The sequence below is a fragment of the Schistocerca nitens genome, chromosome 2 (assembly GCF_023898315.1).
Source record: "Schistocerca nitens isolate TAMUIC-IGC-003100 chromosome 2, iqSchNite1.1, whole genome shotgun sequence".
Classification (NCBI taxonomy): Eukaryota; Metazoa; Arthropoda; class Insecta; order Orthoptera; family Acrididae; genus Schistocerca; species Schistocerca nitens.
In genome coordinates this window covers 591,294,191-591,312,545 of record NC_064615.1, presented here as the reverse complement: position 1 = coordinate 591,312,545, position 18,355 = coordinate 591,294,191, and the positions used below count along the sequence as shown (strand labels likewise).

General features: G+C 45.1%; 1 protein-coding gene across 1 annotated transcript in view; it reads left to right on the top strand.

The window, feature by feature from the left end:
* The window catches only part of LOC126235183 (SET domain-containing protein SmydA-8-like), a 130,737-nt gene that overhangs the window by 68,211 nt on the left and 44,171 nt on the right, over positions 1-18,355 (top strand). Inside the window, exons 3-4 of the mRNA XM_049943914.1 lie at positions 9,693-9,897; positions 15,590-15,724. Of these exons, the coding sequence (XP_049799871.1) occupies positions 9,693-9,897; positions 15,590-15,724 (340 nt within the window). The remainder of the gene's footprint in view (positions 1-9,692; positions 9,898-15,589; positions 15,725-18,355) is intronic.

The following is an 18,355-nucleotide window of genomic DNA, read 5'->3' as shown; positions in this document are numbered from 1 at the left end:
TTACTAAAGCTTGAGAGACCACAAGCAGAGTCTGTTTTTATCGATACCACTTCGATCTCTCGTGCATATGAGCACCTCGTGGTTTCAGTTTTACAGTCATACCATATGTAATTTTTTACTCTTTTATAACGGCCTGTGAGAGAGTTGATGGAATCCTTTGCGCATGCTTTGCACGAATTCATACCTGTTTGTAAGCTCTTGATGTTGAATATCATCTTTAATATGCATGTATCGCAAGCAGACGTTATCGGTTTTGTTACTATCTTATATCTTATCAGAATTTTAGTTTCCCAGATTGAGACTGTGGATCGAGAATCGAAGACAATCTGCTAATTTTGGTAACTCTCACAGTTAAGATCCATATCGGTAAACTATTTTTCCTGCATCTCAGCTAAAATGCAACCTGTACGACGAAAACTTCGTGATTCTTGACTTTTCTATAACCCTATAGTCACAAGTTTTGTTTGCTCGTGAGATATCGTTTACACTGCCAACCGCAGACAGACAGCCACGTATTATCCTCGTTTAACAGAACGTTCACTGACGAAATTCTCCACGACACTGAGATTTATTCATCTCAAGGTAAAAATGAACTGCCACTCGACGGTTTTGCAGTTTGGTTTTGGATACAAAAAAGTGAATGCGAATTTACTTAAGGAGCACCATTTTTCAACAATCAACGGTATATTTCCTTTACTCTTGTTTCATGTGGTATACCTGTGAATATTTGGTATAGCTTTCTAGTAACTACGCTGAAACAGATTGCTTCTTCGGAGGGTCTCAATTATATGTATTCCTCATACTCCAATGGAGGCCACACAAACTCTTTAAACCCAATTTCTTTCCCAGACCAACTTAATCTTATCAGCGAATTGACACTGACATTTGTTTGTGCTTCCGATAATGTGCTCGCATTCGTGACAGTTAAATACCACCCAGCCAGTCAGGTTTGGATTCCATAACTCGCTTAAAAAAAGGCTGATACAGGACACGGCTTGTCCCATTTGCGAAAAGGAGTTTGTGCTTCTTCCTCTATGACCTTCTTGTCGACTGGACGTTGAACGCCAATTACCCGTCCATCCCTACACGTTTTTCTCTGCTGTTTCACTTCTGATCCGCACACATTTTGCTTTATTAATACTATTATGAATATGAAAGTAGGAGAGGGGATGAGTTACTATGAACAGTTCAGTGATAGCATTGTTCTCATCAGATTCGACAACAGACCAACGTCGACAACGATAGTTCAGGTACATATACCAACGTCGCAAGCTCAGGATAAGGAAATAGAGAAAGTGTATGAGGATAGAGAGTGGGTAATTCAGTATATGAAGCGAGATGAAAATCTAATAATCATAGGGGTAGGAGTAGAAAGGGTTACAGCAGAATACGGGCCTGACAGTAGGAATGAGAGAGGAGAAAGACTAGTTGAACTCTGCAATAAATTTCAGATGATAGTGTAACAGCGAATACTCTGTTTAAGAATTACGGGCGGGGGGGATATACTCGGGAAAGATCAGAAGGCACGGGAACATCCCAGTTGGATTACATCATGCTCAGACAGAGACTCCGAAATCAGTATTGGGTTGTAAGGCGTATCCAGGTGGAAATATAAACTCATTACAATTTAGCAACGATGAAGAGTACACTGAAGTTTAAGGAAATCGTTCGGAACAATCAGTGTGGTAGGAAGTGGGATACTGAAGTACTGAGGAATGGTGAGACGCGTTCAGAGTTCGCTAAGGATGTGGATACTGCGATAAGGAATACCAAAGCAGGCAGTTCAGTTGAAGATGAGTGGACAACTCTAAAAAGGGCAGTCGCAGATACTGGGCGGACAAACATAGAAGCAAAGAATATAACTCCGAAGAAACCTTGGGTAACAAACGAAATACGTCAATGGATAGACGAAAGAAGAAGTACAAATCTGTTTAAAGGAGAGGAATGCAGCTATATAATAAATCAATTAGGAATGAAATAAATAGGAAGCGGAGGGCAGCCAAGGCGAAATCACTGCAGGAAAAATGTGAAAAAATCGAAAAAGAAATGATCGTTGGAAGGTTTGACTCAGCATATAGTAAAGTTAAAACAATATTCGGTGAAATTTGGTTAACATTATGAGTCCAATGATAATTGCAGTGATAAACGCAGAAAATGGTGGGGATCGGTGGAAAGAGTACGCTGAAGGCGTCTATGAGGGGGTGGGGGACTTGCTGATGACGTGGTAGAAGAAGAAATTTGAGTCGACATGGAAGACATAGGGATTCCAGCATTAGAATCTGAATTTGAATCTCTGGAAGACAGGAGATCAAATAAGTAAGACGGTCAGATAACATTCCATCGCAATTCATAAAATCATTGCGGGAAGTGAAAATCAAACAATTATTCAAGTTGGTGTATAGAATCTATGAGACCAGTGAAGTACCATCATACTCTCGGGAAAATATCATTCACACAGTTCCGAATAAAGTGAGAGCAGATAAGTGCGAGAACTTCCCAGCATTTAGCTTAATAGTATTCGCATCAAAGCTGCTGACAAGAATTATATACAGAAGAATGGAAAAGAAAATTGAGGATCTGTTAGATAGCGGTTAGTTTGGGTTTAGGAAAAGTAAAAACATCAGAAAGGCTGTTTGATATTGTGCTTGAAAATGGAAGCAAGACTAAAGAAATATCAAGACGCGCTCGTAGGATTTATGAGTCTATAAAACGCGTTCGACAATATAAAATGGTGAAGATGTTCGAAATCCTGAGAAAAATAGAGGTAATATTCCCTCAAGAAAAGCGAAGAAGGATTACAGGATCTGGTGAATAGAGTAAACGGTCTAATGAGTACAGAATATGGACTGAGATTAAACCGGAAGAAGACAAAAGTAATGACAAGTAGCAGAAATGAGAATAGCAAGAAACTTAACATCAAAATTGGGGATCACGAATCAGAAGAAGTTAAGAAATTCTACTACCTCGGAAGCAAAATAACCCATGACAGTCGAAGCAAGGAGGACATAAAAAGCAGATTAGAATATAAAAAGAAGGCATTCCCGGTCAAGAGAAGTTTGCTGGTATCAAACATAGCCTTTAATATGAGAAATAAATTTCTAAGAAAGATCGGTTGGAACACAGCTTTGTATGATAGTGAATCATGGACAGTGAGAAAACTGGAAGAGACGAGAATTGTAGTGTTTGAGATGTGGTGCTACAGAAGAATGCCGAAAATTGTGTACGTTGAAAGGATAAGTAATAGCATATTCTCTGCAGAATCCCAGCGACAGGATCATAAGGAAAACTGACATCAGGTTTCTACGGGAAGCTGTAACTGGTAAAAACTGTAGAGGAAGACAGAAATTGAAATACATCCAACAAATAATTAAGGACAGAGGGTGAAGAACTACTCTGAGGTGAAGAGGTTAGTACAGGAGAGGAATTCATAGCGGACCGAATCAAACCAGTCAGAAGACGAATGACACAAAAAAATACTGTAGTGAATGCAGTGAAGCTTTTCTACATTTTTACGTTTAATATAGTTCAAAGAGCAAAATCTTTCTACGTTCAGTGTATTTCTAATTTTCTGTTATTGACCCCTAGGAAATGTAGATAAAAAAATACGCACAACATACCAAAACAAACGAGTAGAACAATGTGTTCCACTCTCCTGTGTACTAAGACACATACGCTAAATATAGTCACATGTCACATTAAACACACAAAGGCTCCTTTCCACTGGTGACGTATCCTACTACAACACGCCGAGAGAGGCTTGGTTTGACGTAGTTAGCTGGGTACAAATGCAGGAATAAGCAGAATAACAGCAATTACTGTCGTTCTTGCACGCTCTGTTTTATGCATTTGTTCCTGTATCATGGACACGATGCGTCTTCAGGCATTGGCTCCTTTACAATCTATTACAGACCCCGCCCTCTTTTTACGTTCTATGAGGGTAGTTTAGAAACTTAAAAAAATTCGGGAGTGGAACAGAGAAGGTGCGGAATGCTAAAAATAGTGGAAGTAACTTCGGCAACACAACGTAACGTGATCTGCAGAATATAGACGGGTATAGAGCCAACTGCCAATTTTCAGTCATTCTAAAAACTCTGATGGCACCCCCATGCCCATTTTCTTTAAGACTTTAAACCCTTTCCTCAAATATTCTAATGTTTCTTCTGTCACTTTGTTCGCACTAGTTTCAACTTGTTTAATATCACCATATTTCAAATATCTCTTTGAATTTCAAAGCCACGACCTGCGAACGTACAGTTGACAAAGTTATTATTTATCAGTTTGTTTATCTTTAGCCGTGAAAGGTGCCGCACTGGTTTCATTTTCGTGAGGAGGGGGACTCGAAGTCCGTCCGGCCATTTTGTGGTGTCCCTAAATCACTGTAGGCATGTATCGGGCTGTTTCCTCATCGATATTACGGACACTTTCTTCCATCATACTTTTCCAGCTAGGAATACCTAGACATCGACGAGCTGTTAAACTGAAACTTCCTTTCCCTATTCGCGGTATCCGTAGCGGCATGTTACGCACTATGCACTCGTGACTAGTCGACGCGCTTGTCCTGCTTTGAGTAGGAAATAAAAGATGTAAAAAAAAATCTTCAGAGGCTCAGATATCGAAGAACACTGCCTAAACGCGCAAGGAACTTGATATAGGTTTAATAGTAAAGATTATACTGAAGGCAATACTTCATTAGCTATCACACTCGGCTTTGCCGTCCATAGTTTGAAATATCGATACGTTTCAGTATTATTGCGAATCTTAAGGTAATTTCCATGAGTCATGAAAATAATATGTATTGTATGATGAAACATATGTACAGAAAAGTGGCTATTTACAGGGTGTTTCAAAAATGACCGGTATATTTGAAACGGCAATAAAAACTAAACGAGCAGCGATAGAAAGGCACCGTTTGTTGCAATATGCTTGGGACAACAGTACATTTTCAGGCGGACAAACTTTCGAAATTACAGTAGTTACAATTTTCAACAACAGATGGCGCTGCAAGTGATGTGAAAGATATAGAAGACAACGCAGTCTGTGGGTGCGCCATTCTGTACGTCGTCTTGCTGCTGTAAGCGTGTGCTGTTCACAACGTGTAAGTGTGCTGTAGACAACATGGTTTATTCCTTAGAACAGAGGATTTTTCTGGTGTTGGAATTCCACCGCCTAGAACACAGTGTTGTTGCAACAAGACGAAGTTTACAACGGAGGTTTAATGTAACCAAAGGACCGAAAAGCGATACAATAAAGGATCTGTTTGAAAAATTTCAACGGACTGGGAACGTGACGGATGAACGTGCTGGAAAGGTAGGGCGACCGCGTACGGCAACCACAGAGGGCAACGCGCAGCTAGTGCAGCAGGTGATCCAACAGCGGCCTCGGGTTTCCGTTCACCGTGTTGCAGCTGCGGTCCAAATGACGCCAACGTCCACGTATCGTCTCATGCGCCAGAGTTTACACCTCTATCCACACAAAATTCAAACGCGGCAACCCCTCAGCGCCGCTACCATTGCTGCACGAGAGACATTCGATAACGATATAGTGCACAGGATTGATGACGGCGATATGCATGTGGGCAGCATTTGGTTTACTGACGAAGCTTATTTTTACCTGGACGGCTTCGTCAATAAACAGAACTGGCGCATATGGGGAACCGAAAAGCCCCATGTTGCAGTCCCAGCGTCCCTGCATCCTCAAAAAGTACTGGTCTGGGCCGCCATGTCTTCCAAAGGAATCATTGGCCCATTTTTCAGATCCGAAACGATTACTGCATCACGCTATCTGGACATTCTTCGTGAATTTGTGGCGGTGCAAACTGCCTTAGACGACACTGCGAACACCTCGTGGTTTATGCAAGATGGTGCCCGGCCACATCGCACGGCCGACGTCTTTAATTTCCTGAATGAATATTTCGATGATCGTGTGACTACTTTGGGCTATCCGAAACATACAGGAGGCGGCGTGGATTGGCCTCCCTATTCGCCAGACATGAACCCCTGTGACTTCTTTCTGTGGGGACACTTGAAAGACCAGGTGTACCGCCAGAATCCAGAAACAATTGAACAGCTGAAGCAGTACATCTCATCTGCATGTGAAGCCATTCCGCCAGACACGTTGTCAAAGGTTTCGGGTAATTTCATTCAGAGACTACTCCATATTATTGCTACGCATGGTGGATATGTGGAAAATATCGTACTATAGAGTTTCCCAGACCGCAGCGCCATCTGTTGTTGAAAATTGTAACTACTGTAATTTCGAAAGTTTGTCTGCCTGAAAATGTACTGTTGTCCCAAGCATATTGCAACAAACGGTGTATTTCTATCGCTGCTCGTTTAGTTTTTATTGCCGTTTCAAATATACCGGTCATTTTTGAAACACCCTGTATATAGAAAGAATGGTTACTTAATAATGTCACACTGGCGTTCGATCGTACAGCATGTTCAAATTCACTTACCAACAGTGTAGTCAGGCAAGCAAAAGCCGAAAGTCAGCACCAATGGATTTGAAGAACGTAGATGAATACAGTCACACTCTCCGAACAAATGTATTGTAAGCATGGTTCTAGGTAACTAAATGTTTTGAGTTTGCGGCGTTCACAGTCATAGCTTCGAATTAGTAACCATAGCACTTACCACTATCCCTTCCACATTTTGGTGCATACTACGACCGCCTCCAACACAAACTAGAAAATATTATTTGAAGGGTTCTCGGATGTTCAGCCGCATACAACCGTCATATGCCCACGATATTTCGGCGAATTACCGTTCCGCCATCATCAAGTGCTGCATCAGCATAAATCGCGGGAAAGACTCAGATAACATATTACAAAATGTTAGTTTCTAAATCGCCGTAAATAAATGTTGGATTCAAATCTAGCCACTTCGCAGTTCAGTTGAAAGACATTGATAATGATAATAATAATTGGTGTTTTACAATTTGAAGGGACATAATGACGTAAACTAATTTTGTCCGCAATAGTAGTTGCTGCCCTGAGTGCATTCAACACACCGAAAGTATAAGATGCAACGCCTTCAGTTTCAAATATCCGTTCTTCACTGTATTATACGAAGCATTTCGGCCCTTGAAAGTCTATCGTCAGGTGTAATTAGATCCTTACATCAGTCCTCTCGTTCCTGTTACGATAAAGTTAAGCGTTAAATTTTGAAAATCCAGAACAGAAGAAAGCAAAAAAACAAAGAAGGCTAAAAAGAGAAAATTATGAGGGATTAACCGTAGAGGCGGGGAGAAACATTTCTTGACGCCGTGTGCCATTTATTATGGACAACGGCACTTCTAGATAGTTCAAGGCACACAAGTTCACGCACCCATCAAAACTATTCACGGATATGGTATACTAAGAGTTAAACTTTCTATGAAACTTTTCGTTCCGTGTATTTCTCGATTGGCAATCTACAGATTTTCTCTTAACTTGAGCATTTCTGAGGCGTCATCTCGCTTAAAACAAGAGATCGGATACATAGCAATCTAGTTACACGCTACGATAGGACCAAAAGGACCAAGGTGCATCGTGTAATATAAGAAAATACGATATTTGTGACTGAAGACGTTGCTTATTATACTTCCCTTGTAATGCCATAGCTCCTCTCCACTTGGATGTCGCCAAATTATTTTTCATTTTGAACTTTACGTTGCGGAAAATGAACGGGTAATACATGTGTTGGCGGTACACGCAACCATCTGATCTCTGTTGGTCATGAGGTGACCATTGTATGGTCGTCAGAGGCCACTACACTTTGCTGTCTTCAATTTTTTTCACCTTACTACCCGAGCATGAGAACTCCAGAGTGTGTGCAAGCTGTGATTCCCAGTGAGACGAGATGTTAGTGAACATTCAGACTATCTTCGAGACTTCGGCCAAGAGCGCTAATAGGGACACAAAAGGAGTGACCTTTTCCTTCTTGCATTTTTTATTTTAAAAAGATATCTAGACGAATCTTCCATGAACAAATCTAAACGAACGGCTGCCGTCTTCCTATTCAAAACAGTGTCAAATGGTTCTAAGCACTATGGGACTTAAACTCTGAGGTCATCAGTCCCCTAGACTTAGAACTACTTGAACCTAACTAACCCAAGGTTAGCGCGGTTCCACACTGAAGCGCCTAGAACCTCGTGCACCAGCAAAGCCTCCCCCTTGCCCGATGACTGTTTGCGCAGTCGGCACGATACCCCGCGTGCAATTGTTGATGCCACTTCTGATCATCACATCACAGTTTCTACAGACAGGCGCACCCCACGCGTCAAGCAATTCACCGACTTCGGTCCAATACATAACAGATACTCAGACGAGCATCAGGCCTTCTGGGTGTCCGAGGCAAAAGGGACAAGTATGAAACACTTATACTGAACATAATAAGGAATCCTAACAGTTTTGTTAACTAGTAGAGTGTCTGAGGAATTTTATTTTAGAAGCTGAAAAGAAAAGAAATTGTAAGATTTTTAAACAACTGAAAATGACAACGAATGCTGAAAAAGCGGAACTGAGGGTCATTAATGCAACTCAACGACGTTTCAGTGCAGAGTTCCACAGAAACTGTCCCGATACCAAGAGAAAAAGGCGAGGAAAACAACGTTTCCAGAGACAGGATCTGTTGCTAGAAGGCGTGGTGGCACATCGCCAAGTGCATCAGCGGAGATTGTTAGTCGCAATTCAGATACCTTTGTAAGAAGTCCGTTCGTATGGTGTCATGTGAGTTCGATGACCCAATATCAGCTGTCCACCAAGTGCTACACGAGTCCACAAAGCGGCCCGAATATGGGATAGCGAACGTCCTCATGACGCCATTAAGTATCAACGAGACAGGCGAAAGGACAAGCGTTTGATGTGGCCAGGAGGATGAAATTATTGAACCTTTTCTCTTTGCAGAGACAACTATAATTGGTCGTTCGTATCATGATCTGTTAGTTAATTTGTTCCCTGAGGTAAGACGTCGACACCCACACCTGCTCTTCCAGCAGGATGGAGCATCTACACACTGGAATGCGGAAGTTCATAAAGCATTAAGTAACGGATTGCCACAAAGATGCACTGGGAAAAGTGGTCCAATCCGATGGCCAACCCGGGCGCCTGACTCTACTGCTCTGGATTTCTTCCTGTGGGGCTATTTTAAGGATAGGGTGTACCGTATCAGACAGACAACTCGGGAACACCTTTGTTGGAGAATTAGAGCTACAAATGAAACAGACATGCGACAGACGACAAAGAATGCCTGGAAACAAACCGAATATCGATTATCCATACTCTGTGCCACTCTTTGTACTTATGTAGCAGTGTGAGGGTGAACAAACAAAACTTCAAAATTTGTGCATCCATTGTTGTATGTATCTTCTTTACGTATCGAATACATGTCGTGTTACAGACATTTCAAACTAGGGCGTTTCGTCTCCGACACCCTGGATTATTTAAAAAAGCCAACAGATAACTGCAATACCCAGTTCCGACTAGTTATGGACTCTCAATTGTATGGCAAATGAAACTGTGAACCATCTCCCAAATATTCCCAACTGGAATCTCCCCTGTCCCACCACCAAGCCAACTGGCATTTGACTCAAAAGAAGTGAGCTTTACAACGAGTCGGAACACGGGCAGCTCGCTATAGCCCACGGAGTAGAAAATGAAACGCACTGCAACTCATCACCAAACCGTAAGCACCAAACAGGTTGATTGCCGACAGGTACCTGGTGGCGACGCGCGACCTCAAGGCGGGGGAGCTGTTGCTGAAGGAGCAGCCGGTGGCGGTGGGCCCCCGCGCTGGGGGCGGCCGCTCGCCGCTGTGCCTGGGCTGCTGGAGGCGGCTGCCCGCGCCGCCCCCCACCTGCCCCCGGTGCTCGGCCGCGCCGCTCTGCCCCGGCGGCTCCTGCCAGCACGATGACTCCGAGGTGAGCGCTCACTTCAGCACTCAGTGCTCTAATATGAGGGACAAGGATGCATCTTCCCCTTTGAACCGGAAACAAAATACCGTCTGTACGCACTACTGTGCACGCTTACGCTTCTCATTTGGTTCTACACAAATACACTGCCTGATCAAAAGTATCCGGAGGCCCAATCTCAGATATTAATACAGGGCGTGTCTACCCTTCGCCTTTATACCGGATTGAACTCCGCTGGGGACACTTTCAGTGAAGTATCTGACTGTATGTGGAGGAACGACAACCCCTTCTTCCTCAAGAGCAGCAGTCAGAGAAAGTTACGAGGTTGGACGCTGGCGTCTGGAGCCAAGTCGACGCTCTGACTCATCCGAAAGGTGTTCCGCTGGGTTCAGGTCGGGACTCTGGGCAGTTCACTCCACTTCAGGAGTGTTATTGTCCACAAACCATTGCCTCCCAACATGCTGCGTTATGACAGCGCGCATCGTCATGCTGATACAAACATTATCTCCGAACTGTTCCTCTACTGTGCGCTGTTCAGAATGCTGTAGAATGTTTTCATATCCTTCCGTATTTGTCTTCTTAAGCGTAATAATGGGACCGCACCCTAACCGTGAAAAAAGACCCCATACCGTAACACCACCTCCTCTGTATTTCACCGTTTGCACTACACATCATGGCAGTAAGCGTTCTGCAGGCATTCGCCAAACCGTAATATTTGAATCGGATTGCCACGGGTAATAGCGTGATTCATCCATCCAATTCACCCGTTTCCAGTCATCCACTGTCCAGTGGCGTCGGTCTTTACAACATTTCAGGTGTCTCTTGGCGGTGAGTACAGAATTAGGAGGAGCTCCTCGACCGTTGTACCCCATTCTTTTTAACTCCGTGTGTTACAAATACCACATTCAAACTGTAATGTCGTCTTATTTCTCATCATTTGTTAAATGTATCTCCGCATAAAACCTTTATTTGCCCCTTTTTTCGTTCATGTAAGTTCATGTAACTATCGTAATGTTTTCCTAGATAAACACATTGTCATTTTTGTAGCTTCTGTATAAACAGGATTCATTTGACGCCTGGTGATCATCATAGAAGATTTTGGAGGTGATCAGGCACCAATGCACGTCCCAGGCATGCATTCATACGGACTCGGTAAGGAGGTGGCTCAGACACGTTTTGGGTCGATACGTAAGCCACATCTCATCACAATGAAGGGCTACTTGAGGTCTGAGTAATATCAGAAATGAATCCTTCAATCTCTTGCCCAACCTTACAGAAACCTGTGCAGATAATATGGCAGAGGCAGTGCAGCTGGTAATAAAGTCGTATAATGGCAAACGCAATTTTATTTCAGGTCTAACGCACTACGTGCGATGTAGGTTATGACAGTGATTCAAATGTATTAGCTACTATACTCTCTACTGCAAGAAGAAGAAATTATGTGCGATGAGCAGAACTCGTTGAGCTTAGGGCAGGCTTGAGGGTTTCTAGCAGAAGGTTAGTTTCTCAGCTGGACGCCCACACTGTGGCTTTAGTGCGAGTGATTGGTAGGGACCTGATTGTGGCTCCATGGAGAGAGCCGGTCGGAACAGCTTTTTAGAAACCGTCAGTCCCTTGATGGAAGTTGCTGCCACAGTTGAGTTTCTTACAGGACAGTGATTCGTCACTACACAGTACCTACACTATGTAATCAAAAGTATCCGGACACTTCGCTGAAAATTACTTAACAAGCTCGTGGCGCCCTCCATTCCTAATGCTGGAATTCAGTATGATGTTGGCCGACCCTCAGCCTTGATGACGGCTCCCACTCTCGCAGGCATACGTTCAATCAGGTGCTGGTAGGTTTCTTGGGGAATGGCAGCCCATTCTTCACGGAGTGCTGCACTGCTCTTCAACAGTAGGAAGTAAGAAGGTGCTTAAGACATCAATGAAGACCTGTGATATGATAGTGCCACGCGAAACAAAAAGGGATGCAAGACCCCTCCCTGAAAAACACGACCAGACCATAACACCACTGCCTCCGAATTTTACTGCTGGCGCTCACGCTGGCAGATGACGTTCACTGGACGTTCGCCATACCCACACCCTGCCATCGGATCACCACACTGTGAACTGTGATTCATCACTCCACACAACGTTTTTCCACTGTTCAATCGTCCAATGTTTACTCTACTTACACCAAGCTAGGCGTCGTGTGGCATTTAACGGCGTGATGTGTGGCTTATTAGCATCCACTCGACCATGAAGTGCAAGTTTTCTCACCTCCCACCTAACTTTCATAGTACTTGCAATGGATCCTGATGCAGTTTGGAATTCCTGTGTGATGGTCTGGATAGATGTCTGCCTATTACACATTACGACCCTCTTCAACTGTCGGCGGTCTCTCTCAGTCAACAGACGGGGACGGCCTGTACGCTTTTGTGCTGTACATGTCCCTTCACGTTTCCACTTCAGTACCACATCGGAAACGGTGGACCTAGGGATGTTTAGGAGTGTGGAAATCTCGCGTACATACGTATGACACAAGTGACACCCAATCACCTGACCACGTTCGAAGTCCGTGAGTTCCGCGGAGCGCCCCATTCTGCTCTCTCACGATGTCTAATGACTACTGAGGTCGCAGATATGGAGTACCTGGCAGTAGGTGGAAACACAATGCACCTAATGTGTAAAACGTATGTTTTTGGGGGTGTCTGGAGACTTTTGATCACATAGTGTACCCTCGGATATGATTACACTTATTTCTTGAACTAGCTTTTGAGGGCCGGCTGAAGTGACCGTGCGGTTCTGGGCGCTGCAGTCTGGAACCGTGAGACCGCTACGGTCGCAGGTTCGAATCCTGCCTCGGGCATGGATGTGTGTGATGTCCTTAGGTTAGTTAGGTTTAACTAGTTCTAAGTTCTAGGGGACTAATGACCGCAGAAGTTGAGTCCCATAGTGCTCAGAGCCATTTGAACCATTTTGAAGCTTTTGAGGTTTCTCAAGCTCATTTTCAGATGAGACATGTGGAAGTATAAATATTCATATTTTTAGCAATCTCCAACTTACTCGAGCTTGCTTCACTATAACAAGATGGAAAAAGGCTTTCATGTATAGTCTTGGGTTCTAGTTATACACTGAGGTGGCTATAGTCATGGGATAGCGAATTGCACAAATACAGATGGCGGTAGTACCACACAAGGTATAAAAGGACAGTGCGTTGGCGGAGCTGTCCTTTGTACGCAGGTGATTCATGAGAAAAGGTTTCCGGTGTGATTATGGCTGCACGGCGGGTATTTACAGACCTTGAACGCGAAATGATAGTTGGAGCTAGACGCATGGTATATTTATTTCGGAAATCGTTAGGGAATTCAGTATCCCGATATCCACAGTATCAAGAATGAGCCGAGAATACAAAATTTCAGGCGTTACATCTTATCCCGGCCTTCACTTAACGACCGAGAAAAATGGCGATTCCTAGAGTTATGAGTGCTAACAGACAAGCAACACTGCGTGAAATAACCTGAGAAATCAGTGTCGGACGTACGACGAAAGTAACGGTTAGGACAGTGTAGCGAAATTTGCCATTAATTGGCAAACCCGACGGGGCAGACGTGCCATTAATGGGCGGACGACCGCCGCAAGTACCTTTACTGACAATAGGACATCGCCTGCAGCGCCTTTCGTGGGCACGTGACAATTTTGGTTGGACCTAGACGACTGAAAAACAGTGGACTCGTCAGAAGAGTCCCAATTTCAGTTGCTAAGAGATGGTGGTAGGGTTCGAGTCTGGCGCAGACCCCACGAAGCCATGGACCCAAGTTGTCAACAAGTCGCAACGCAAGCTGGCGGTGACTCCATGCAATGGACTGGATCCTATGGTCCATCTGAACCGATCATTGACTGGAAATGGTTGTGTTTGGCTGCTTGGAGACCATTTGCAACCATTCGTCGACTTGATGTTCCCAAAGAACGATGGTATTATTGTGGATGACAGTGCACCATGTTACCATCCACAATTGTTCGTGACTGGTTTGAAGAATATTCTGAACATTTCGAACGAATGATCTGGCCACTCAGACCGCCCGACATGAATCCCATCGGACATTTGTGGAACATAATCGGGAGATCAGTTCGTGCACAAAATCCTGCGCCGGCAACACTTTCGCAATTATGGACGGCTCTAGAGGCGGCATGTCTCAATATTTATGCATGGGACTTCCATGCGACGTCTACTTGCTGCACTACGCCGGCTAAGGGGATGTCCGACACGATATTAGGAGATACCCCACGATTCTTGTCACCTCTGGGTATGGTAAGCTGTGTCGAAAAACCAATTTTTAGTTTACTGCGGTAGCATGGACGCTATTGGTAATAGCATCCACCTTGCGGCTTTCATTTTCGTTGCCTGGATGAAGCATTTTCCTATAACTATTTTAATGGTGTATGTGACGAAATTTAATTAATGTAACTGTCAACGAATAACTGCTTGCAGCTTCTGATAAAAATTCGAAACATAGCGCTTGTGGTAATAGTACTTTGGAAGATTTTCTGCTATTTCCCAGAAATTTAGCCGACTTACTGGTGCGGCCAAACAGATACGCTTACCGAGCGAGGTGCTGCAGTGGTTAGCACACTGGACTCGCATTCGGGAGGACGACGGTTCAATCCCGCGTCCGGCCATCCTGGTTTAGGTTTTCCGTGATTTCCCTAAATCGCTCCAGGCAAATGCCGGGATTGTTCCTTTGAAAGGGCACGGCCGACTTCCTTTCCCATCCTTCCCTAATCCGATGAGACAGATGAAAAAAATGGTTCAAATGGCTCTGAGCACTATGGGACTTAACATCTGTGGTCATTAGTCCCCTAGAACTTAGAACTACTTAAACCTAACTAACCTAAGGACATCACATACATCCATGCCCGAGGCAGGATTCGAACCTGCGACCGCAGCGGTCACGCGGTTCCAGACTGAAGCGCCTAGAACCGCACGGCCACACCTGCAGGCGAGACAGATGACCTCGCTGTTTGGTCTCTTCCCCCTAAACAACCCAACCCAACCCAGATACCCTTGTGAGACCGCAGCCACATTCTGCAAAAGTAAAGAAGTAAAGTCGCACGTTATTCTTGTCTGGGGGACCCCGAAGGACTGCTTCAAAATGTAATTGAAAAGACATTCTATCTTTATAGGACAATAGCACCTTTCGTTCGCAAAGTGAGTGAGTTGTATGTTTGAGTGTTTTGTGATAAGTGTAGATGGCTGTATTTGGTGTGTGAAGTGTGGTGTCATCTTTATTTTGAACGATGAAATGAGAAGGGGAGGGTGAAACCTGGTGCCGGCACATTGCCTGCTACTCTCAAATAGCATCAAGGGGGCTACCGAGCTTAACGTTCCCATCCAATGGACGGATCACCATCGACAGAATAACATGCCATCACTTCTTGAGACGCTGCAGGCAGGTTGGGAATATAATCCACGACATCGGCACAAATTCTGGTGATCCGCAACTTTGGGTCACTGCCCTTTCCTCCCCTTTGCGTAAAGTGCTTATATTCGCGAGTGCAGAAATGATAGCTTAGCATCGCACAGGTCACTGCGCCGTTATTTCCTCGTGCTGCCAGGGCGCTGTATGTGGTGTGGTGTGATGGTTGCGTGCAGTGCTGCGCGCTGCGGGAGGCCGGCGAGGCGGGGGCGCGGCTGCTGCGTGCGGGGGTGGAGGCGGTGCTGCCGCTGCGCTGCCTGCTGCTGGCGGCCGCCCGGCCAGACAACTGGCGCCAGCTGCTGCAGCTCGAGGCGCACGCCGAGCGGCGCGGGCCCGGCACCGCCGTCTGGAGCCACAACGACGCCACCGTCGTGCAGGTCAGCAACTACCGCCTGCGTCGTCAATGTTGTGGTTGTTATTGTGGTCTTCAGTCCGAAGACTGGGATAATACAGTTTTCGATACTAGTCTATTCTCTTCCTCTCTGCATAACTAAAGCAACATACACCACTGGCCATTAAAATTGCTACACCGCGAAGATGATGTGCTACAGACGGGAAATTTAACCGACTGGAAGAAGATGCTGTGATATGCAAATGACGAGCTTTTCAGAGCATTCACACAAGGTTAGCGCCGGTGGCGACACCTACAACGTGCTGTCATGAGGAAAGTTTCCAACCGATTTCTCATACACAAACAGCAGTTGACCGGCGTTGCCTGGTGAAACGTTGTTGTGATGCCTCGTGTAAGGAGGAGAAGTGCGTACCATCACGTTTCCGACTTTGATAAAGGTCGGATTGTAGCCTATCGCGGTTGCCGTTTATAGTATCGCGACATTGCTGCTCGCGTCGGTCGAGATCCGATGACTTAACAGAATATGGAATCGGTAGGTTCAGGAGTGTAATACGGAACGCCGTGCTGGATCCCAACGGCCTCGTATCACTAGCAGTCGAGATGACAGGCATCTTATTCGCATGGCTGTAACGGATCGTGCAACCACGTCTCGATCCCTCAGTCAACAGATGGGGACGTTTGCAAGACAACAACCACTGCACGAACAGTTCGACGACGTTTGCACCAGCATGGGCTATCATCTCGGAGACCATGGCTGCGGTTACCCTTGACGCTGCATCACAGACAGCAGCACCTGCGATGGTGTACTCAACGACGAACCTGGGTGCACGAATGGCAAAACGACATTTTTTCGGATGAATCCAGGTTCTGTTTACGGCATCATGATGGTCGCATCCGAGTTTGGCGACATCGCGGTGAACGCACATTAGAAGCGTGTATTCGTCATCGCCATACCGGCGTATCACCCGACGTGATGTTATGGGGTGTCATTGGTTACACGTCTCGGTCACCTCTTGTTCGCATTGAGCGCACTTTGAACAGTGGACGTTACATTTCAGATGTGTTACGACCCGTGGCTCTACCCTTCATTCGATCCCTGCGAAACCCTACATTTCAGCAGGATAATGGACGACCGCATGTTGCAGGTCCTGTACGGGCCTTTCATGATATAGAAAATGTTCGACTGCTCCCCTGGCCAGCACATTCTCCCAGTTGAAAACGTCTGGTCAATGGTGGCCGAGTAACTGGCTCGTCACAGTACGCCAGTCACTACTCTTGATGAACTGTGGTATCGTGTTGGAGCTGCATGGGCAGCTGTACCTGTACACGCCATCCAAGCTCTGTCTGACTCAATGCCCAGGTATATCAAGGTCGTTAGTACGGCCAGAGGTGATTGTTCTGGGTACTGATTTCTCAGGCTCTATGCACCCAAATTGCTTGAAAATGTAATCATATGTCAGTTCTAGTATATTATATTTATCCAATGAATACCCGTTTATCATCTGCATTTCTTCTTGGTGCAGCAATTTTAATGGCCAGTGGTGTAGATCTGTTCGAACCTGTACGTAGTGAGGCCTTGGTCTCGTGGTCAAATTTTGGTCTTCTGACGTTGCAATTTCCTATAGATCTCAGAATTGTCTGCAAACAGTGTCATGGAACTTCTGACATTATGTGCTCTCATAACCCACCTGTTCTGCTGCTGCCGGCCGCGGTGGCCGTGCGGTTCTGGCGCTGCAGTCCGGAACCGCGGGACTGCTACGGTCGCAGGTTCGAATCCTGCCTCGGGCATGGGTGTGTGTGATGTCCTTAGGTTAGTTAGGTTTAAGTAGTTCTAAGTTCTAGGGGCTTATGACCTAAGATGTTGAGTCCCATAGTGCTCAGAGCCATTTTTTGTTCTGCTGCTACTACTTTTCTGATGACAACGTAATGCTCTCTGCCTCCTTTTATACTGACGGATTCACCTCTCACGTCATCTAGTTTTCAGTTCTGCGTTACATACGAGTGTCCAGATATTTCTGGTCTGGTATTGCCAGATTAATTTAATTAACTGTGACGACTATGTGGAAATTCAGCACGCTGCCTGACCCAAAAAGTGAAGCACTCGTAAGCGGAGGCCACAACGAAACGAAAGTTCACAGTTCAGAGAGTATGTGATGTTATTTCAGTGATTAAAAAATGGAATCAAATTTACAAACATCTTTGCAGTGTTCGTGACTTGTCTGTATGATGTTGCGCACCATCTGCCTTGGATGCATGCAGTTATTCAGTTGGCAACATTGTCACTAAGCCAGTGTATCCCTTCCCGGGGCAAGCTGGCCCACAACTGCTGTAACTGGTAACAGGTATCCTGGATACTGGGACTGGGACGGAGTTGAGACTACAGTGGTCCGACACATGTTGTATTGGAGACAGATCTGAGGATCTTGCTGGCTGATAGAGTACATCGGTATCACGCAGAAAGTTCGTAGAGATATGTGCCATATGTGAACGAACTTTGACCTGTCGGAAAGTACTACAATGATACTGCACATGAGACGTAAATCGTGAGGCCTCAGGATATCTGTGACATACAGTTGGGACGTCAGAGCTCCCTCAATTACTATCAGCCATGGCCAGGATTCTTAGCTAATGTCTCTCCACATATGTTGTCAGGAGT